The 23,513-nt window shown below is 40.4% G+C and overlaps 1 protein-coding gene and 1 pseudogene across 6 annotated transcripts in view; both read left to right on the forward strand.

The window, feature by feature from the left end:
• ARHGAP17 (Rho GTPase activating protein 17) overlaps positions 1 to 23,513 on the forward strand; it is a 129,036-nt gene that overhangs the window by 48,045 nt on the left and 57,478 nt on the right. For all 6 annotated transcript variants that reach the window (XR_002326287.2, XR_002326286.2, XM_020995433.2 and 3 more), the window contains exon 2: positions 11,038 to 11,077. Coding sequence is in view for 4 of the 6 variants with exons in the window: in XM_020995433.2 (XP_020851092.1) it covers positions 11,038 to 11,077 (40 nt within the window). In the remaining 2 variants the exon portion in view is untranslated. The remainder of the gene's footprint in view (positions 1 to 11,037; positions 11,078 to 23,513) is intronic.
• LOC110214635 (SERPINE1 mRNA-binding protein 1 pseudogene) lies at positions 13,935 to 17,342 on the forward strand (annotated as a pseudogene).

Raw genomic sequence — 23,513 nt, forward strand, 5'->3', positions numbered from 1 at the left:
GTAAATACTGGCTCTCTCATGTACTAACTATATGACCTCTCGCAAATCAGCTAACCTGGTTGGGCCTCAGTTTCCTCATTTATGAAATGAGGGGATTGGACTAAATGACCTTTGAGATCCTTCTAACTCTAACTTGATGATCTTGGATGATCTTAGATCAGGATGAGGAACCTGCAGCCACATGTAGCTTTCTAGGTCCTCGGGTGTGGCCTTTTGACTGAATCCAAGTTTTACAGAACAGACCCTTTTATTAAGGAGATTTGTTCTGTGAATTTTGTATTCAGTCAGAGGGCCACACTTGAGGACTGAGAGAGCCACATGTGACCTCGGCCACAGATTCCTCACCCATCTTAGATTTTCTCTAAGGTCCCTTCCAGTGTATCCGGTGATCATATATAAATCAGATCCAGTGTATCTCAGGCCAGTTCGTTTTATTTTGCTTGTACTGCTTGATGTACTTCCTGACATTGAATTGAAATGTGTCTCTGCCCAAGATTTCTACCCTTTGATCCTAGTTATGCCCTCCACCTCTTCTTTATATGGTGATCTCTTCCCCCTAAGCCTTTTCTTTTTCAGACAAAACCCCCTGTGCTCCTCCAGCTCTGCTTCTTCTGGGATGGTCTCTCTTAACCTTCACTACTGCTGCTGGATAGACTCCTGCTTGTTAGCGCTCAGGTGCAGTTGGGCAACCGAAGAGCACCAGACTGTTATCACCTTTGCTACTCTAAACACTCTTAATGCAGCACAAAACCACTCTGCTTTTTCAGCTGCCTCTCTGCACTCTGAAGCATTGAGCTTAGAGTCCACTAAAATATTCACGTTTCTTTTCCCTCCTTTCTCTGGCAGCTCCGTATCACAAAAAGTCTGTCCCAGGCCTTTTTCTTTGCCCTTTGGACAAGTGGCTCTTTAGACCTTTCTCTTCAGATAAGTAGTACAGGGTCACTTGACAGAATTTGGCCAGCCCCTTTCAGAAAGCTTTCTTCGTCCCCAGGCTTTTTGTATTTCCAGTTTTGCTGTTCTTTCACATCTCTCCATGTAACCAGCTGAGCTGTCAAGTTGTTATTTCTGCTATTGCAAAAGTCTCTTCTTTGCTGTGAGTGGTTCCTCTGGCCGTCCAGAGAATTCACTTTGCCTGGCTTTTCCTTTCCTTTGCAATACTGACTTTGTGGCTGGCTGTCTTCTCTTCAGCTCAGTGGTTTCATTTTCCTCATTTGCCCGTTGCTTCTGTGCTCTGTCAATCATGATGGTGGATGTAGTTACAGACTTGAAATATTCTCTAGCCATCCATTTTACTGAGGAGAAGAAAGAAAAAAATGTTTTTTTTTCAATTATTGAAAGAATACTCTCCACATGTAAAGGTACTAATATTTAAAGATCCACTTGGGAGGCAGTATGCTGTGTGAGAACAAAGACTGTACTGATGATCTTTGTTCAGGTCTCAGTTCAGCCACTAGGATTGTAGGATTTGGGGGTTTGAAGGAACCCTGAAAATTCATCTAGTCCAGTTCTCTCATTTGGTAGATGAGGAAACCAAGAGGTAAAATGACTTGCCCTGCTGAGGTTCAAACAATGTCTTCTGACCTAGTACTTTTCACTAAATAGTTTAGTGACTCTGTTTCTTCATCTGTAAAATGGAGGTAGTAATGTAGAGTTGTTGTTCATTGTTATGTAGCTGTAGATCTGCTGCATGTTGTCAGAGTCACTGAAATCCTAAGGATTGGCATTGTCTGAGTTAAATTACTCCTAGAGTTGCCTGGGCCTCCAGGATCGTGACCGTGGCTAGAGTTTAGGGTTATAAATTTCTTCTACTTGGCTTCCACCAAAAGGTACTTTTTCTTTAGGGAAAGCAGAGGTCCCGACTAGTGGTACCTGCAACCTGAAGGAAAGGTTAAATTTTAGAAACACCTTCTGAATTCCACCCCTACCCCCACCCCCAAGAGTCTGTCCAGTGTGGTTTTAGTCTATAAATTGGAATTCACAAAGTTGTAATCCAGTCACCTTTTTCTTCAGCCTATCAGGCATTAGTTTTGAGGGGCCACAATGTGACCATATTTGTAAAACACTCTGTAAACCTTCAAAGGGGTTATAGAAATGCTAGCTGCTGATACTGTTGTTATGAGTGACTTCAGCCTTGGTCTCCCTGTGACACTTGTATGGAAGGTGTATGAGGTCCTGTCTCCTCTGGGCAGACTGTGGTGCTCTCCTTCCACCTCTCATTCACCCTGCTGGCCTTCTCCAGCTTTTGCACTTTTCCAAGAGAGTGAAAAGAGAGCCAGCTTTGAAGCCAAGAAGGTCCAGGTTTAAGTACTCCATCTGACACTTCCTGACTGTATGACCCTGGGGAGGTCACTTGATCTCTCGGTGCAAGACTCAGTTATAGAGGTGGTGGTGGCCTGTATTAGTGGAAGGAGTTGAATCATGGGAGAGCTCCCAAATGGATGAAAACCCAGGTTCGGTTCCTGTCTTGTCCAGTGATAAGTGTTCTTAGACAAGGAAGTTTATTGATTGTTGGTTTGGACCTTTGATTTCATCATTGTAGAGAGTGCCAGGGGAGGAAACCCTATTAGTGCTGTCCACCTTACGGACTTCGAGAGTCTTCTGGGGTCTCTGAGAAGTTCAGCTAAGTTGCCCAGAGCCACTCAACTAGTATGTGTCAGAGGCTAGACTGGAGCCTAGGCCTTCTAGACCTCATCCACCATGCCACATTGCTACTTCTTATTTTGAAATCTGTTCCTTTGAAATAGCTTCAATAAATGAGAGGTGCAGAATACCTTAAAGACATCTAATCACACCCCTGTTCCCCCAGCTCAGCAGAGAAGAAGTGATAAGGCTGCTGGGTCTGAGGTTGCCACAACCGAAGCTACAGCCTCTGATGTGAATTTCCAGATTTGGCTTTTAAAAATTCACCAATTTGTATTGCCATTGGAGGCAATGTATTAATGTGCCCATTTCCATAGTTTTGGCCAACCCTTGGTTTAATGAATGTTTACAGATTTATTGCCACCTTAATGGGTGGGTACTGCTCAGCGTGATTGTTTTTTAGCTGTTGTGTGTATGGATTGTTAGTAAGGTTGAATATTTTACCCAGTGTTTTTTTATTTGCATTTTATCTTCAAAGAAGATGCCTATTTTCTGGTGCAGTGACAGGCAATCAGGCGACCTGATTTCCCTCCCCACCTCTAATACCAGTTTCCTGTGTGACTTTGGACAAAGGCCTCAGGATAGTGTGATAGAAAGCCCAGTGGACTTGAATTCAGGAAGCTTCAGTTTGAATTCCAACACCAGCTCTTAATAGCATTGTGACTTTGAGCAAGTCACTTAACTTCCCTGGTCGTTAGTCTCCTAATCTGTAAAATGGGGATAATATTTAGACTGCTTGTCTTACCAGTGATTTTTGAGATAAGTGTTTTGTAAGCCTTCAAACACTATGTAAAATTGAATTCATCTAGAAATGGTTTGAGGACAAGTCACTATCTTGTTCTCATGTATTTCATGTTCTCTGGACCCTTGTCTAGGTGAATAAAATATCAATTTTTGTAGCTGAATAAGTGTTTTGAGTTGTAAACTGATCTTCTGTAGACTTGCTGAAAGCGTCTTTGAGACAGGATGGCGGGGATGATATGTACCTTATCTTGTTCTCATATAGTTTTAATTTTTTCTGCTCTATATTCAAAAACTCCTTTTTTTTTTTTTTTAGTGAGGCAATTGGGGTTAAGTGGCTTGCCCAGAGTCACACAGCTAGGAAGTATTATGTGCTGAGGCCGGATTGGAACTTAGGTCCTCCTGACTCCAGGGCAGGTGCTCTATTCACTGTGCCACCTAGCTGCCCCCAAAACTCTTCCTTTTATGTAGTTCAGAGATCAGTGTGGCAGCAGCTAGAAAAACAATAATCTTAAATTGTTATGTATTTTATGAATTTAAAATAATTTTTATTCTTTACATTTTTATATCAACCCATGTGAACAACAGTTTGGTGTATAATAATGCTCCAGTTCTGATACAGTTCTTTTTGTTGAATTCTCAAAGCTGTTTTGGTATCCTCATTTGTCTCATTGAGCTTTGTCATGTCTTTCTAGGTAGGTAGATACCAAGATAGGGTTTCTTTTGCAACCTTCAGTAAGAAGTTGCACAGTTCCACTCTTTTATCATCTTATTACTAACTGTTACATGTGGCACCTAGTAACCATGGCACATGAGCATGTGCAAAATCAGCCCAAATGTTATTCTGCTTATCGAGGCATTAGTCTTTATGGAGGCATAATTTGGCAAGCTTATCCAAATGTTCAGTGTCACTTATGCTTTAAAATTGTGGGGATAATAGACCGTGTTCAGAAAAGTGATCCATGAAAAATATGGACAGTTGTATTTTTCTTTGTAGTTTGCTGTTTTCACAAGATAGGGTTTGGCTTCAAGTGCAGTTCTCAGTCTGAAATGCACAAAGCTCCCTTTTCAGGAAATACACCTGCCTTAGCATTTGCTTTTAAAAACGAGAACAGCCACTCTCGTCTTTTCAATGAGCTTTGGGCCAGAAGTAGGGCCTCCTGCCTTCTGATCGTTTCAGTGTATCTTAAAACTATAGACAGAGAACTTGGTCCTGATACTTAGGCATAAACATGTGCATAGATTGGCAGCGTTCAACAACTTTGCATTAACTTCATTACCTACTTGTAAAAATTTGTAATTATAAGTTTTTTTAAGTTTTGAGTTCCAAATCCTATCCTTCCTTTCCTCCCTGAGACAATAAGCATTCTGATATAGGTTATAAACACCTGTGCAATCATATCATTCTTTAATACTTCAAAAAACCAGTGATTTCATCTGTAGTTATTCCCTCTAGGGATGCAGATTGCAGCCTCTCCATGACTTAGTGGTATCTCTACCATGAAGAGACATTGGAGAGTAAGTTGGGGCAGAGGTTTGTACTATCAACAAAAGGAAAAATTGAGTTTGCTCACATTTTTCTAGATAAAATACAATACCTAGTTTTGAAATGAGAGATGATAAATGGAAAAATTGAATGACTGAGGTACTTTTAGAGGTTTCTCACATCTGCTGTAATCTCTTACCTCCTCCTTACAGTGTTGTGTTTGGCCAAGCAACATGATACTGTGGAGAGAACACTAGCTTTGGAGTTTGGATCTGGATTCCAAAGGCACCTTTGACACTTATTGTCTGAGTGACCTTGGGGGAAATAGCTTAGCCTTTGGTTCTCAGATTTCGGTCCCTTCAGCTCTGGAGCAGTGATGTTCTCACCTGTGAGGCCCAGGTAGAATCTGTGCCCTTGTAGTCACTAGAGTTGGGAGCCAAAGGTGATGGTTTCATAAAGTCACCTTACAGCTTGTGGAACTTCTGTGGTTGACCTGTCTTGCACTCCTTCCCTTAGAGGGGCTAAGGACTGTTGTTTCTGTTTTCTGCCACCCTTTTTTTTCTCTCCCTTTTGTTTCTTTTTCCTCCTTTCTCTTCCCTTCCCCAGGTACTTCTAAGCTTTGGTGTTTACAGAAACACTGAAAGTGACCTTGAAGGTTTTCTAGCCTAACCCATCCCTGCTGAGGGTCTTTTGCAGCATGCTTGATAAGTGAGTATCTAGTCTTCCCTTAAGATCAGTCAGTCAGAAGGTGTGGCACAGTGGAAAGTGCACTAGCTCTAGAGGCAGAAGACCTGGGTTCAAGTCCTACCTCTGTAGGATTGTATGTATATACAACTTGTGTGACTTTGGGGAAGTCCTCAGTTTCCTCATCTGTAGAATGAGCGGGTTGGAATAGATGATCTTCAGAGCCCTGTGATCTAGGCAGAGAGCAGATTCACTGCATAGAAAGGCAGTTAATAGGGCTTGGCCCAGTCTCTTTACACTGCTGAAATGCTCTTGATGAGTAAGACTTCTCAACAGAGTTTAGTCAGCCCTTAAATGTACTTCTGGGAGTAGCACAACTAAGCCAACTCTAGAGACCAGTTCTTCTTTTCTTAAACTTTCAGAAAATCCCTCAGACTCTTTGCTCATTTCCTCCTAACCCCATGCAGTTCAGTGGTACACAGCCACCACCATCCAGTCCCCAAGCCTTGCAGAACTTCCCAGAATTGCAGTCATATGACTGGTCTGAAACACAGATTGCTTTCCTCGTGATAGGCCACCATTGTCTCTGTTTGTTTCCTTTACTTCTATGCCTCAGATATGTAAGCAGTGACTAAGTTGTGTTGCTTATAGCATCATAAGATGATCCATTTAAATCTGGAAGGAAGATCTGTTCAGATCCAAAGACCATCTAGTTCAGCTCCCTCATTTGACATATGAGGAAACTGAGGCACAGAGGTTAAATGACTTATTTATGTCACATAGCTTACCAAGTATCTAAGGTGGAATCTGAACCCAGGTTTCCCTGATTCCAGGTTCAGTGCCTTCTTTCCATACTGTGTATCATCATACTCGATATCACTTCTGCCTCTGCTGTCTCTCCGTCCTTTCCTCTGTAGTCCCATTTTTCCTGTCCTAGTACAGGCCCTCCTCACTATCTGCCTGTTTGGTTTTGTGACATTCTTGTGCAGGGGTCATGGTAATCTTGTGTTATTTCCATTTTTTCATATGAGCTCACTGATATCATTTAATATCCTCAGAACAGGTGTTGTGGCTTTTACACATGTGCCCGATTTCCTTCCTAGGCTGTTCTGCCTCTGGTGACTTCCTGTGGCCTGCCAAATGAGTTTCAGACTGCTCAGACTCTGCGTGTCTTGGCTTTACCTGCTCTGTCCACAGTACCAATCCCTTGCACTCATTAAACTCCACCTAACAGGTCTTTTTGCCATCTCCTCTGCATATCCTGTGTTCTCCTGCCTCTGTGCCGTGGCTGGTGGTGTTCTTCATACTAGGAGGGCCATGTGAGTGGGGCCCACGCTCTGGTAGATCCTGCCCACTTGAAAACATACCATGTACATGCGTGCCTGGGCATGATCTGTTTCTGTTACTCGGTGACCATCCTACTTAATTATGTAGAGGTTTTTGACTAATACATTGGCTCCTTAGTGACAGATTCACTCATGGACACTATCTGTTAAGGCTTAGAGGAGATGCTGTCTTGAGTTAGTTAAAGGTTCATCCACATCAGTGAAATCTTGGGTCCTTCTAAGGAGTTGAAGTCAGGTCTAAACTGCAGCTATGCATATATATGTGTGTGTGTGTTAAGAAATAAAAACAGTAGTTCAATCAGCATTTGCAAGTGTTCCCTGTAAAATGTGAGAGTATGTTTAGTTTTTTTAAGTTCCTTTATTTTTGGAATTCATTTTCCCTTCTGACTCAAGAGATCACGTCTTTTGACCGTTTGGGAATGAAAGGGTAGGTCTTCGTTCAACAACATCTATCCAACAATTGTGTTACATCTTAGAATGCACAGTCTACTGTTTCAAGCAATGAAGGAGATAGAAAGACAGGTGGTCCCAAGGAACTCGCTTTAGGAGGGAGAAATGGTCCTTACATTAATATACTATAGACGTTGATTAGCGGGTCTATAAAGTGCACTGAGAACAGATGAGGGAGAAATTGCTGTCCATCTGGGAGGATCAGAGGGGGTAGCATTTGAGCTGGGATTTGAAGGATGGGTAGGTAGTCAACATACAAAAATGGAAGATGGAAATTCTTTGCATAGGAAACTGTGGGCAAAAGAACAGAGGTAGGAAAAGTGCTGATACACATAATCAGGGAGTAGAGAATAATTCACTCCAGGCAAACCGTAAAGTAAGCCAACAGGAATTGTGAGAAGAGAAAAGGCTAGCCAGGTAATTTGGAGCTGGATTATGGAGTCTTGAGTGTCACTCTGAAAGTTTGAATTTTAAGTGGTAAGCAATAGAGAATTGATAGTATTTTGAAAAGAGGATTAATGTCAATAGAGGTAGGTTATACCAGGAAGCCAAATTTGGTGGGGTTGTGACTGTGAATTGGAGAGGTGAGCAGACTGGAGACCGAAAGACCTATCACTCTATTGCATCAGTTGTCATAATGTGGTCCACCGACCCTGGGACTCTGAGACCTTTTCAGGGGTCCAAGAGGTAAAATACTTTCATAGTAATGCTATAATGTTATTTGTTTCTTAAAATACTCTTCCTTGTTTCAAAGAAATATGCATATAAGGCCAGATTTTCTGCACATATTTCAACCAAAGCAACATACCACAACTGATTGAATGCAGAAACATATGAGAATCCATCTGTCTTCTATTAAGGCAGAGAGAGAGATAAGCAAACTCTATAAGACTTCATTCTTCTCACTGAATTTTTTTTTTGTTTTGGAAAATAGTTATTTTTCATAAAAATGTTAACTTATGTTAACATGTCATGGTTTTATTGTTATTTTTGATGAACTAATAAATAACCACTTTAAAGTTTTATCCATTTTAATTTCTAAAAAAGTAAATTTTGATAGATATAACCTATGTGTATGAAGGCTCTTTGGGGTCCTCAGTAATTTTTATGAGTTCAGATGTGTCTTAAGATCCAAAAGTCTGAGCACTGATAGTTCAGAGAAATGTCTGAACTAAGGTAGCAACAATGCCCATGGAAACAGATGGCTGACGGAAGCGGATCAGGAAGAAGATGTCAAGAGCAGAATTGGAGGAAATTTGGGAGTGTGTTGATGGTGGTGTATATGTTCTCCTGGACAGGGATTGCAGAAGGGAATCTCTCAGGGCTTGTACATGTACAAACCAGGTATACATGCCTTGCTTCTTGGTTTATAGACTTAGAATTAGAAAGGAACTCAGGATTCATTATCTATTCTAGTCCTTTTATTTTACAGAGGAAAATTTTAGGCCCAGAGAACTGGAATGACTTCTCCGAGGTCACACAGTAGTAAAACTGGAATTAGAACCTAGGTCCCTTGACTCCAAATCCAGCCATACTTTCTGTTTTACAACAGTGTCTTCCACTAAGTTCCTCAAACTGACAGAAATATTAAGTCTTTAGGTCTTTATTATGCTTTATAACTTGGAGAACAAAACGTAGAATTTTAGAACTAGATGGACCCCTTCATATTACAGAGGAAACCTTGGTTCCAGGATAGGTGGAATGACTTGCCCAGAGACTTCCTCAAAGCCCTTCTGCACTATGATTTTTCTCACTCTTCAGAGAACATTCACAAACATGGGGTGATTGAGGAGCCTGGAGAGATCTCTTCAGAGAAGAGATTTTTCTAATACCTTTGCTCAACAATTATCACAGAATCATAACAGCGGAGAATTGAAAGAGACCTCAGCAGCCATTAAGTCCAACACACAGACCAGAAGAATTCCCTCGTAATGCACCTGACAAGGAGTTGCTGCCTGAGCTCTGCTTGAAGACCTCCTGCTCCAGGATGAAATAGACTGTCACTCACCTCTCAGGGCTGCCCATTACATGCCTTTTAGATAGTTCTAATGCTTAGGATCTTTTTTTCTTACCTCAAGCCTGAGTTGTCCTCTTTGCAGCTGTCACCTACTTCTCCTTTCATATTGACACTTCTTTACTGAGTACCTGTTCTATATTCAGTACTGTTCTGGGTGCTCCAGGATGAGAGAATTGGAGAGCATGGTCCCTTCTGTAAGGTGCAGCAGGCATAATTGGGGATACCTGATAAGATACCCAAAGCAATTAGAAAACAACAAAGTATAGATAGCCTCAAGTCCCAAAAATGTATGATAAGTGCAATCGGAGTACAAAAAAGGGAGGGATTGGTGGGGTTTGTGTGATCAGAGGTGGCTGAATGGAGGAGTTGGGATTTGGGATTTGCACCTTGATGGATGGATAGGTTTTACTTAATGGGTGAAGGTATTCCAGGGAGAGGGAACAAAGCTCAGATGCTCTAATTTTATTTTTTTAAATGATGATTCTTCAAACGTTGCGTCGAAGGCTAATGGGGTCACTACTCCTGACTCTTAAGCAAACCACCTCTCTCTAGGCATTGGATTTATCCTCTGTAAACTGTGGGAGATATTAGATGATTTCTGACAATAGGGTAATCTCTTTCACCTCTAACATGGGTGCTCCTCTGCGGCTTGAGAAACAGTAGGGCACAATGGATAAAATTCTGGAGTTGGAGGAAGACCTGGGTTCCAATCTAGCCTTGAACACTGATAATTCTTGTTATCTGGGTGCTAAGTGTTGACTTGGTTTTGAATCCTGTTGTAGGTACTTGCTAGCTGTGAACAGGTCATTTAACTTTTCTGATTTCAGTTTCCTCATCTGTAAAAGAGGACTGGTAACACTTACCTCAAGATTTATTGTAAGGTTCAAATATGATAGCATATATGAAATTCTTTGTAAAATTTAAAGTGCTATATAAAAACCAGCCATTATTATAATAATGTTAATAATCTGCTGGAAAAAAAAGTCTGTTGGCTCCCTCTGAATTTTAGCATGTTGGTAAAAGCTCTGAGTGTTCCACCCTTGTTACAACTCCCACAGTCAAGGGAAGGTTTTTGAGGGCTGAAGCACTTGCTAGAAATTGTTTTTAAGCTGAGAAGGGGGTTAATTATGAAGAGTAAACATTATTGTTGATTTTTTTTTAAAGTGGAAGTTTGGGTGGAAAAAGGAGGGAATTCTGGAGGAAGTATGGTATGACAAGTGCTAAGAGGTTTATATTTTGCATATACATTACATGGAAGAAGAGCTATCACTGCATGCTATTTGTAAGTTGAACTCTTCTAGAAAAGAAAGATCTAACACTTGGAGAACAGGGATTTAAAGTTCAAACTTTCAGTTGCATAGGGGTTCCCTTCCTCCACGCTGAGCTGCTTTTTAGGAATAGTAAAAGTTGCTCAACTTGAGGCTTCTTAAAATAATGAGGCCCCCAGCTCTGGAGGAAAGACCATTTGTCAGGGATATTTTGGAGGGGATGCTTGCCTCAGGTGGCATAACTAGATAATCCCCTCAATTCCTTCTGTGATACCAAGGATGGCTGCATTTCTCTATGCTCCATGCCTCTTTAACCACTTTGTTTGAAATCCCCCGAATGTTTGAAATTTGGGGGAGTTGTCATTTTTATTCCTGTCTCTAAACTACTTTTTCTTCTCCCCACAGAGCTGAAAAAACAGAAGTCCTTAATGAAGATCTCCTACAGGTAAGAAAACGTCCCCTTTGTCTTCAGTGTATTATTGAAAGGCAGCAGCTCTTGGAGCTTATCTGATGCTTGGAGGAATGGGAGAAGTGAAGCCCTGTGTTCTTCCTCAAGACCAGAGAAAAGAAGGGGTATGTTTTCGAACAGGAAAGCAAAGGGACTTAGCTGAATTAGGATAAAAGAGGATCTGGAACATTGAGGTCATGTAATAGGATCAGAGGAGTTGTGAAAAGCCTGCTCTGTTGGGAAGCAGAAATCCTCTACTCCAGCTGGACTTGGAGCAGGGCTTTTCCGTTGGTTGTACCTGCCGTCTTTAAAGGGTTGTACAGCAAGACTCCTGTGGGTCACCGTTTTCACTTTTTATCCTTGCGCTAGCTAGTTGTGCTTGCTCTAGTGCTCTCACTCCTCCCCACCTGAAACAAACAGAACCTCTAAATGTTAGATTAGGAAGAGACTGTGAGCTCAGCTCACTCGTTTTAAAGATGAGGACGTTGAGTCCCAAAGAGGTCAAATGAGTTGTTCAGGATCATTCGGCAACTAAGTGGCAGAGCGGGGCCTCAACTCCTTCTCATTTGACTCCAGGCCCTAGGGTCCATTTCCTGACGCTGTGCCTCCTTTTCATCCTTCCCACCGTACTGAGAATGGCCCACTTGAACGTGTTCTGTGGTACCTTTACTCATCCCATTCTTGAATCTTTCTGAGAAAGCTGTGAAATTTTCTGTCCTCTACAGTTTTACCCAGACATTATTATAGAATCTCAGTATATCAGAGCTGAAAGAGACCTTAGTATTCATATAGTTCATGTTCTACCTATTGGCTGAAAGAGATCTCTCCTTCGTCTGATCTCTTAGCACTTTGGGCTCTACCGATGCTCTTTTCTAGTACTTTTACGCTTCAGAAATCTGTCGTTGCATCAATATGGGTAGTTGCTTTGGTGAAAACCATTAATTGCTAGTGACCCATTTTCTGGGAATGATCCCCTCCAGATTTGATAGGGCTGATTATCATAACAAAAACTACGCACTCATCTGTCTTAAGGATTGAATTTAGTGCCTTTCCAGCTTTGTAGAGCCTGCCAGACCTCTGAGAATCCTGTCATCCCCACACTACAGTAAGACATCAGAAGATGATTTTAGTGAAGATCTTATGGATCAGAATCATTCTGATTTGTATCATATTTATCAGGTTCAAATATATATTGTATTTGTGTTTGTTATTTATCTGGTTGAAATAGGTATTGTATTTATCTAGGGGCAGCTAGGTAGCACACTGGGTAGAATGCCAGGCCTGGAGTCAAGAAGACTCATATTCCACACAGTTCAAGTCTGGCCTGAGATACTAGCTATGTGATGTTGGGCAAGTCATGTCACCTTGTTTGCCTCAGTTTCCTCCTCTGTAAAATAAGCTGGAGAAGGAAATGACAAACCACTCCACTATCTTTGCCAAGAAAACCACAAATGGGCTCATGAAGAGTCAGACCAACTGAAAATGACTGAACAAGCAAAAATGCATTTGTCTTTATGTTTTACCTTTCTTCTTTAGGTGGTAAGCTCCTCGATGGCAGGAATCAGGAAATCTATAGATTTTTTTTTTAATCTTTCTCAGCCCCTAGCTAGGAAGAATTGTATATGTGATAGGTGTTTAATAAATGTTTCAGTGAATGACATTTGAGGTGTCCTCCATCTTCTGTCTGCTTAAATTTTAAGGTTTGCTGATAAATGTATATATAATTTATTTTCATTTCTTCATTGACCCATTCTTCATTCTAGCAGGTCTTTTGGGAAAAAGAATGATACAGAGATTGTCCTGACTTGATCTCTATCCTTTAATTAAAATTTGAGGAAGAAAAAAAGCAATAAACAAACATGAGGAATTTCTTTCTTGTAATGAGAGAGATTTCTGTAGGAATGATACCTTAGGCAATCATAGTCTTAGCATATAAGAGCTTACCAGCTGTGTCACTGCAGGCCACCACCGAGTCTGACTTTGTAATTTGTACCCTGATCTTTTCCTGTGTTCTCCCCAACTGTTCCCATAGAAATAATCTTCTACCTTACCCCAAAGCTACCTTGCTCCCCATGACCCTTTTCGTATCTTAAAAATCAGATACTTCTGCTGACACCCTTAGGGACTCCTATCCTTCTCTCCCCTCAACCCCTGGTCTGAAAAAAAGAGAGGAAAGGAAATTTAAAGAAAAATACCTTTCAAAGCTAGTTGATTAAAATATTGTTATTTGTTTTATGGGAAAGAGAGCAAGTTATTTTGCAAAGCCTCAACCTTGCATAGTAGAGTACACATAATAGAATGGAAATAGTACTTGACTGGAGAATCAGAAAATTAAAATTGGAGTTCTGATGCTGCTATTTATTAGATGTATGATGATGTTTCCTGAGTTCTGTAAACCTGAGTTTTCTCATATATAAAATAGAATAATACTGCCTACTACACAGATGTGGAGAAAGTGCTTTTTAAGTATTTTAAAATTTTAATTGTTTAATTTTGAACTTAAAGAAAAAAAACCCTTTTTTATGTAGAGAGCAAGTCATAGAAAACAATATGGTGTATGGAACCATGAATCTCCATTTCATATCCTCTGCTTTTTTTCCCAAAAAAGGAGCTAATAGGTACTGTACACTACTTTTAAAACTTGACTGTTTGTCTTTGTTTACTTCTGTTCTCTTCTGTAAGTTAAAAAAAGTTTCAATGTCCTTTCATATTACTATTAGTAACCTTCCCTCTTCCCATCCCCACCCCCCCAAAAAAAAAGCAGAGAGGGAAAAAAAACCAAACCTGCAGATAAGTGTCATTAAACAGAATGAATCCACTTAATAGCCATGTCTGAAAATGAAGGTCTTTTTTTATGCCTTGTGACCTTCACATTGCTGTCAAGAGGTAGGCTACATGATTTATCATTTGTCCTCTGGAGACATAAGTTGATCACTCATCAGAGTTCTGAAGTCTTTTTGGTTGTTTTTCTTTATAGTATTATTCTCCACGTATAAATTGTTCTCTTGGTTCTGCTCACTTCACTCTGCATCAGTTCATGCTACCCAGGATTCTCTGAAATCATCTAATCATTTCTTATGGCACAGTAATTTTCCATTACATTCTTGTACCACAGTTTGTTCAGCCCTTGCTCAGTTGATTCTAGTTCTTTTCTTTTCTTTTTTTCTCCCTTTTAATCCCTACCTACATCAGGATCAGAATGTTTGATTTGTTTCTGACCATTCCCTCTTAACCTCCCACTTCCCATTCCGTCTTGCTTACCTGTTGAGTTTGATATGTGTCTATACCAAACTCTGTGTGTGTGTGTGTGTGTGTGTGTCATGTTTGTTCTAGCCTCTTTTGTCCATTTCAGATAAAAGTAAGGTGTACCTGATGCCCCCTCCATGTTTGTATACTCTTCTCATCACTTTTTATACTGTGTTCCTTGTCCCCTTCCTTTTCCTTCTCATTTTCAAGCCCTCAGGGCACACAGTCCGCTCTCAGATTCTCCAGTGTTTTTTCCTAAGGGCTTGAAAGTTCTCTATTTTGGGACATATTATTCTTGGTTATGTATTTATATTCTTTGCCTTCTGGAATGTCGTATTATAAAATTTTCTTTCATTTATAATTGAAGCCACCAAATCTTGTTTGATCTTCTTTCTGGATGCTTGCAGTATCTTTTCTTGGACATGGAAATTCTGGATTTTGGTTGTGACATTCCTGTGGGTTTTCCTTTTGGAATTTCAGGAAGTGATCAGTAGATTCTTTTTGTCTTTACTCTACCCTCTAGTTCTAATAGATGTAGAAAATTTTCATGTATGATTTCTTGAAATTTAGTTTCAAAGCTTTTTAAAATCTGGCTTTTTGAACTATTTTCCAAGTCAGTTGTTTTTCATGTCAGCTGCCTTAAAATTTCTTCTAATTTTTTTAATCTTTTTTTTTTTTGCTTTGTTTTTTGTTTTAGTATTCTTGCTGGCTCTTGGAATTGTTGGTTTTTGTTAGGGCTCTTCCGCTTTTCAGGGAGTCTGTTATTTGAATAAGGTTTACCGCTTTCTCTTCTAAGCTATGTATCCTCTCTCCAGTTCTTTTCTCAAAAGCTTTTATTTTTTTAATCTCTTGATTAATTTCTTGTGAATTTTTCATAATTAAGGCCATTTTTTCCTTTGCAGTTATTACAGACAATTTTTCCTTCTAATCTAGATTTTTGGGCATTGCTAGATCTACAGCAATTTTTTATCCTAATGTCTTCCTTAACTACTTATCTCTTCAGTTTTTGTTTCTGAACTGGAGATTTATGCCAATCTTTGTCCCCCTGCTGTGCTTTGTGTGGGGTCTTCAGCCATGCTTGGTCTTACCCTACATCTCCTAGACTCTTGCATTGATTCTCCCCCTTCTCCTCCCGAAATTAGGCTGCTCCTGGACTTTTAAGGTTTAGAGTACTTGGTCTTTATAGAGGCCTCTTTTGTGGCTCAGAACAGAAAATATTATGAATCTGAGCAAGTGTGGCCCTGCACTGGTAGATGCCCACTACCACTCCCTGGGGGTTTCCAAGATTCCCACCCCAGGGCTTTCTGACTGTTCTGAGGCTTTGGCAGGGGAGCTCTCTCCTCTTGTTGCCTTCATTCACAGAGCCTTGCTGGATACACATATCCTATTTCCAGTCACATTGTCACTTGCTATTACCTATGGGCTTCTGTTGGTCGAAGGCCTGACCAGCAACTTCAGGGTGAAGGAAAACCAATTGATAGGAGACCAGAAAGGCAACTGCCTTGTGAGTAACAATTTGAAAAATAGATTGGAGAAAAAGGTGAAGGAGGAGAATTTTCACTTGATAAGCCTGTTCTTGACCAGACGATCCAAGGTCATGGTGGTCCTGGGGGAAGAGGATGTGGTGGTCCAGGCCATGGAATGAGCAGAGGAGATGGCTTTGATTCTTGGAAAGAGAGAATTTGATAGGCGCAGTGGAAACGATAGATCTTTTTTCTCATATCCACATTTCAGTGGTCTGAAGCACAAAGACAAATGTTGGGGAACTGTCAAAGAAGAGTTGACTGACTTGGAGCAAACCCCTGTGACTGAGGAAATACCTGAAGGAGAAGAGCATCCAATAGCAGATACTGAAAATAAAGAAAATGAGGTGGAAGAGGTGAAGAAGGAGGACGTGACAGAGATGACCTTGGATGAGTGGAAGACTGTTCAGAATAAGGACCAGGCCAAAGGGCCAAGCCCAGCAAGGGTGCCAGTGGGCAGTAGAAGAAGGGATTTGTGTTCCACAGGTCCAAGAGTAAGGAGGCTCACACCAAAGAATCTGTGATGGATCATCACTTCCATTAGCCTACCACTGATACCACATCCCAGCTAGAGATGAATTTTGGAGACCTTGGTCACCCAGGACATAGCTGCAGAGGCAGGTGAGGCGGGCATTAACATGGTGGATGGCCCAACCACGGAAGCAGAACTGACAAGTCAAGTGCTTCTGCTCCTGATGTAGGTGACCCAGAAGCTTTCCTGGCTCTGGCCGAAACTGGACATCTTAAGCTAACCCCAGTTCCTTTGTGGACCCCTCCTCCATGAGGCTTGCATGCTTAACGATCCTAAACAATTAAGAAATTAAAAAAGAAAAAGAATGTCATTCATTCCATTCACACCTAAAGACTGAATTTTATCTGTTTTGAAAATGAACTTCTTTCGCTACACAGAAGCTTCAGCATGGTAGTCAGTTTTGCATTTAGGAATGTAGTGGTAGCAGGAATGTTTTCATAATTTTCAGACTGAGCAGCCTGCCTCCTGTTCAGACAGGAGCCCATTCATTTTGGCAGGAAATCTTAATGAACGTATGTTGAATTGGACTGAGTTATTGAAATCTATAATACCACAAAAGTTATGGAAAGGGGAGACATGGAAGACTTCTCCAAATCCCACAGATATTATATAAGGGCCTCCCTCATGGCTTGAGAATAATCAGTTTTGAGCCATTTAAGGTAGGTCACCTTTAAAAGTCAGATGGGGGAATAAATTTATAAAATTTGTCACTCCCAAGAAGTATTACAAAAACTTAGCATCAAAAATAGTTTAGATCAATTCATAGTTGACTATGCCACTGAAAATCAAGGGATGTTTTGGGCCATTGGTGTTTAACTATTGAGTTTGATTTCAAGGATAAGTCTGCCCCTCTCTGAACTATGCTTTGCAGAGGGGAGCAAGAAGAGAGTTTCCTTCCTCTTTTCCGAGTCAGATGTGGCATTAGGGAGGGTTTTAAATTAATTTCTTCAACTAATTTTTATTGAACATCTATGTGCAAAAAAAAAATGTGTATTGTGCCTCAGAGGTGGTGAGCTCCTTGAAGGCAGGTACTATATTGTAAATAAACTTTTTAGTCTTTCTTTGGTACCTAGTACCACGTTCTGCATGACATACTATTATAGGTGATTAATGAATGTTTTTATGGTTAGTAAAAATGGGTAATTTGTCTTTGTACTTGTCTACATCCCTTTTTGTTTTGTTTTGTTTTTTTAGGCAGTTGGGGGTAAGTGACTTGCCCAGGGTCACACAGCTAGTAAGTGTCAAGTGTTTGGTCTGAGGCCGGATTTGAGCTCAGGTCCTCCTGACTTCAGGGCCGGTGCTCTATCCACTGCACCACCCAGCTGCCCCTCTACATCCCTTTTTAGAGTTGTCCAGTTTCTAATGGTCCAGGCCTCATACTGTCCTAAACTTTGACACTGCACCCAAGCCTACTGTACTCTTCAAAATGTTCCATGCTCCAGCATTAAGCACTTACATCACATCTTTACTTCTCACCAAATCACATTGACCTTTCCCTTAGTATAGTAGAACTCAGCTAGGTTTTAGGAGGAAAGTAGGCTAATTTAACTGATTCACACTAAGGTATGAATGACTGACAATATCTTCATTCTCCTAGCAATATTTCCATTATATTAATGGATTGTCTAGTTAATTCAGATAATCTTTGGGGGAATTCCAGTAGGTAAAACCAAAGGAAAGCATTTATTGTGGAAGAAGATATTTTTGGGCAGGCAGAATACCATGTAAGTAGTATCTTGTTAGCTTGAGGCCATCATCCCAACCTGATAATATCTTGGATCTTAATTCTGTCATGCAGTGTATTAATGATCCCTCCTGGCTTTTTTATCATTTGAACATTTGACAGATATACTAGCTGTGCATTTGGCTAAGTCATTGAAGAACAAAACCAATACCAGAGTCTTGTGGCACTTAGTGAAAAATATCTGTACATTTATGACCAATAATATGTATGCTCCTTGAGGGCAAGAATTTTTTTTTATCTTTGTTGTCCCCAGTCTACTTCATAAATATTTGTTGATTATCAGTACCTTTTTGGTTGTGCACTGTCTTCTGAAGATAATTTGTGTCAGTTACTAATTCAGTGAACATTTATTGAATGCCTTTTATGTGTAATGCACTGGGCTAAGCTCTGGGGATAAAAAGACCCAAAGCTCCAAATAGCCTGTGCCCTTGAGGAGGTCATATTTGAATGGGGGATAGAATAGATTTACAAGTAAATAAATACAGAGTATACACCCAGCATTATCAAGTGGACAAAGTACTTATAACTAGGGGAATCAAGAAAAGCCTCATATAAATAAGCAGCAGTGCCTGAGCTCAAGCTCTGGGGAGGCATGAGTAAAAACAGATACGTTCCAGACCGGGGAATTCACTTGTATAGCACTGCAAAGGTAGGAGATGAAATGTACGCAACTATAGTTGGAAGGCTAGGTTGACTGGATTAGAGAGTATGTTAAGGGAGGAGTAATATGAAATAAAATTGATTGGTAAGGTAGGTGGCAGCCAGAATATAAAGGGCTTTAAATATGCTAAGTCTTTTCATCAATTCTTGGCAAACTCCACTGTTGGCATTTTTTCATCTAGCAAGATGAATATTTCTCCCCTACCTTTTGTGTTCTTTCTCTAAGCCAGCTCCTTAAACCTGGACAAATAAACTCTTAATCCTCAGTCTTAATATTTTTTTAAGCCTTTGGTGAGAAGTTTTTGTCAAGGGTGTTTTGAAATTCTAAATAATAGTTCCCCTTCTTCATATGTATATTTATCCACTCAGGGAACCTTAAGAGATTAGTCAGGCCTAATTTCCTGTTGTAAAAACTGCAGTGCCTATATGCCTTCCTTTAGGTTATATTTATTTCACTGTTCAGCAATGAGATCTCTAGCATAGGTTCCACTAACTTCCACAGTGGAGAAGTGAAATTCATTGATCTGAAGTTGTCAGGATTGACCTAAAATTATAATTTAGAGTTAGAAGTCCAACACTATTTTTGCAGATGAGACCACTGCTTGGTATTCATGGCCCTTCCTAAATTTGTGCCATTCCATACTTCCAGCTTCCTGTATTACTCCCATGCTTATGCTCCTAGCAAACTGGACAGCTTTCCTCACCAAATACTCCCTGTTCTTCTCTTCTTTGCCTTTGTATACACTGTTTCCTGTGCTTGGAATGCTCTCTATCTCTATCTTACCCTGTTGCAATCAACCCATCCTGTAAACTCTAAGGCAAATAGCCATGCCTTTAGGAAGACATTCCTCATCCTCCCAGGTTTGTAATCAATGAGCAAGCATTTATTAAGTTTCTACTGTGTCAGGCCAGTGCTAGGTGATGGGGATACAAAGAAAAGAAAAAGAAACAATCTGGAATGTACATTCTGTTGGGGGAGAAGACATGTTTACATATATACCCATATAGGATATGTCTCCATTTGGGAAATTGCAGGAGCAACCTTTATAGTCAGGCCTCACTAATGCTTATTTGGTAACTCAAAATGCCTGTATCATGTGGAATTATGTATTCTAGCTGTCTCTATTAATGTCTTTTTTAAACTTTGCATTGCCTCCCCATCCCCACCCCCAACACAGTCCACAACATTCAGTAGGTACTTTGTAAATGTTTCTTGCATTGTATTAGGTTATACTTGATTTAAATTCCAGTGTGGTGGAAAGATCACTGGACTTGGAGTAAAAGGTCCAAGAGTTGAACTTGAAATCTTGACACGGTGTGACTTTATACAGATCATTTTGGTTCTCCTGTAAAATAAAGATTTTAAAGGCATTGTTGACCTCACAGGGTTGTCAGAAAAGTACTCTAGAAACATGGTTTACCAGATTGTATTTTGATCTTGGAATGTTAGAGCTGGAAGGAGATTTAGAAAATAGAGTCTAGAATAGAATAGAGCTGGAAGTTTTGTTAGACATCATCTAGTCCATTTCCTTCTTTTTACAGATAAAGAAACTGAGGCCAAGAGAAGAGAAATGTTACCTATGACCACAGTGCCATGTCAAAGACTCTTAACTCTTAGACTGCTTGCAGCTTGGGGACCTTCCCCCCTCTAGAACTTTAGTTATTTAAATACATTTCCCCCTTGCGATTATCTTTTTCATTTTGCCAGTTAGTCATGCTGGGCTACTCTTCTAGCACCTGGTATTTTTAAGCCTCGTTACACATTCATGCTGAGCTTCCAATAGAGTATTTTTACACAGTTTACTGTGAGTTACTAACCTCTTGAACTTTCCATTTTAATTTTCACATCCTAGTGCTAGTATTTTGTGAAAGTTTCTTTTTTTTTTAATATGGAATAAATCATTGCATTAGGGGTTTCTTTGGCTTTCTTGCCAGAGGGGCACTTGAGCTTGACTCCACTGTGATTACAAACACTTGCTGATTGTCCCTAGTAATTTGCATTTGTTCTTTTCTCTTCCCACAACCAAGTTTGGGGTGCTTTCCTTTTTGGGGGCCTTAAAGAACGGGAACAGTCATTTTTCTTTAAAACCTTCCCTTTACTTCTTGGTTGTGATGATGTAGATATTTGAATTCCAGACACTCAGCTATTACTCCTTGGCCCCAGCTTGGAGTTTTTCCCACATCATTTTCTATGTCTATCCCAGCCTTCTCCTGACTAGGTGTTCAGTAATACCATTTCATAGTATTGGTGCCAAGTTGAGGAGTTTGTATTTCATTGTAAAAGCCATAGGGTGCCAGTGAAGCTTCTTGAACAGGGGAGTGACTTTGGTTGGGATACCCAGTTAGCCTGTTAAATTCTTTACGTTTGTATGGGAAGACCTATCTTTCAATCAGCATTCGAGGAAACCCTGCTGTATGCCCATATCTCTCTGAAAGAATGTTGCAAAGAAGACCCCAGACTCAGTTCCAAAGACTGGTGTCTCAAAGACTTTTTTTTAAAGAAGTTGAAGCACGTCCTTTTGATTCTCCAGAGAGGCGGGAGCACCTCCTTTGAAGAGTGCACCGAGTACAGAAGCCAGAGCAAGCTTTATAGTTAGTAATTGCCTAACTCCTCCCTTCTGGATCAGGATTGGTCCTAATCCTTCTGGGTTACAATCTTCCTTATATGCCCTGTTCATATATTTTATATACATGTGATCCCCACCCCTTAACATACATTTTGTGCCTAGAATTGTGTTGTCACTTCCCCCCCTTGACGGAGAAGTTAGTCTGTGCTGATTTCTCATCTGCTTATGTGGAAACTTAAGTCTTTTATTTCTCACAGAGAAGGCAAGCAATTCCTGTTCAGGTACGTAGATCTTTCTTGATTGAAGTGTTGGATAAGTAAGAGAGCCTTCATTTGTGTTGTCATTCACACAGCCATAGATTTAGAGCTAGAGAGGACCCAGCCCCTTCATCTAACAATTAAAATCAAATTGACACGGCCCCATTATGTAGCACTGCACTCTGCTAGGCTAGTTGCCCAAAGAAAAAGTCCCTGCCCTTACTTAAGGAATTTACATTTTTCTACATGAGAGTGGGGGTGAAGGTGAGGGATACAACACATACACACAGATAAATAAGTATAGGAAAATTGGAGAGGGAGAAAGTACTGACAAGTAGGGGTGGCAGGGAAGGCTTCCTACATGAGGTAGTCTTATTCTGAACCTGAAGGAAGATGGGACTTCTAAGAGCTAATGATGTGGACAAAGTTCACTTGAGGCTTAGAAAACGGCCAATTGAGAGGCCCAGAGACAACTGATAGACTCCTGAATTTGGGGAATAGTGAATAGACCGGTTTGGCAGTAATGTAATGTGGAGAGTGTAAAGTAATTTGAAATAAGCCTGGAAAGGTGAGCTTGAGCCAGATTGTGAAGCTGTCTCAGTGCTGAGTTGAAGAATCATGGTTGAGATTGGTTATGTGAGGTAATGGAGAGAAAAAAGTCAAGGATAAGTCTAGGTTTGCCAACTCAGGTGACTGAAAGGCTACCCCTAGCCTAAACAGAAATGGGAAAGTTTGAAGTAGGTTATGAGTTGGGTTTAATCAGTCTCAATCAGCAAGCTTTTATTAAAATGCTTGCTATGTGCAGACACTCTACTCAGCACTGGGATTACAAATTAAGTAAAAGAAAGACAGTCCCTGGCCTCAAGGGACTAACATTCTAATGGGAGAAGATAACACCGAAGAAGGAGATTAAAATGCTAGGGAAAGGAGGAGATATCATGCTGGGGCATTAAGTCCAGAAGGTCATAAGCACAGTCCTGAGGGAAATGAAGCTTGGCTGGCTTGGACCCCTTCCCTAAATGGAGGGCCCAGGAGGAACTCACTAAGGGGAGAAGGCAGCTTGCTGGTATGTTCTAGGACAAGACAACAGATGCTCAGGGAAGGTTATTTTTTTTTTTAAATTAAATTATGTATATTTTTTTCAGTCAGCAAAAATCTTTCCTCCCGCCTCTACCTTCCAGTGGGAAAGAAAGAAAAAAGTCATTACAAACATATATAGTTAACCAAAACAAATTTCCACATCAGCCATGTCCATCCATCCCCCCCCCAAAAAAAAAAGTACGTCTCATTTTGCATTCTTTCAAAGTTGTTTTTCTTTACAGACTGTTGACATTATGGAAATTGTTCTCATGATCCTGCTCATTTCACTCTGCATCACTTCATACAATTCTTCCCAGGTTTCTCTGAAACCATTCCCTTCATCATTTCATAGAACACATTAGTATTCCATCACATGTATATATGTTAACTTGTTTGTCCATTCCCCAATTGATGGATACCTCCTCACTTTCCCATTCTTCGCACCCTGCAGAGCTATAAATCTTTTTGTATATCCCTGTTTAAAATTTGTTTTGCCTAAAACTAATCCTTTCCTTAATGGAATCTCCCTCTAATTCCCTGTTCTCACCTTTTTTTCCTATGCCCATGTGTGTGTTTGTGTGTGTTTTTCCCTCCTTTGACCAGTTGTGATGAGAGTGAGGTTCATGTGTCCATCTAATCCCCCACTCCTTCCACCTAGATTATGTAAGATAGTTTTTCCTAGCCTCCTTCTCTTCTCCCTCTCCTTTGCATCCCTCATACCCCAGTGTTTTCTTTTCCCTCCCTTTCCATTCTTCTTTTAAAATCATTAAAACATAACAGAAATACTCCCAGGTTTTCTGTCTCATTAAACTCCCTTCGTGACC

The sequence above is a fragment of the Phascolarctos cinereus genome, unplaced genomic scaffold, assembly GCF_003287225.1.
Source record: "Phascolarctos cinereus isolate Bilbo 61053 unplaced genomic scaffold, phaCin_HiC Scaffold_4;HRSCAF=312, whole genome shotgun sequence".
In the NCBI taxonomy this organism is placed as follows: domain Eukaryota; kingdom Metazoa; phylum Chordata; class Mammalia; order Diprotodontia; family Phascolarctidae; genus Phascolarctos; species Phascolarctos cinereus.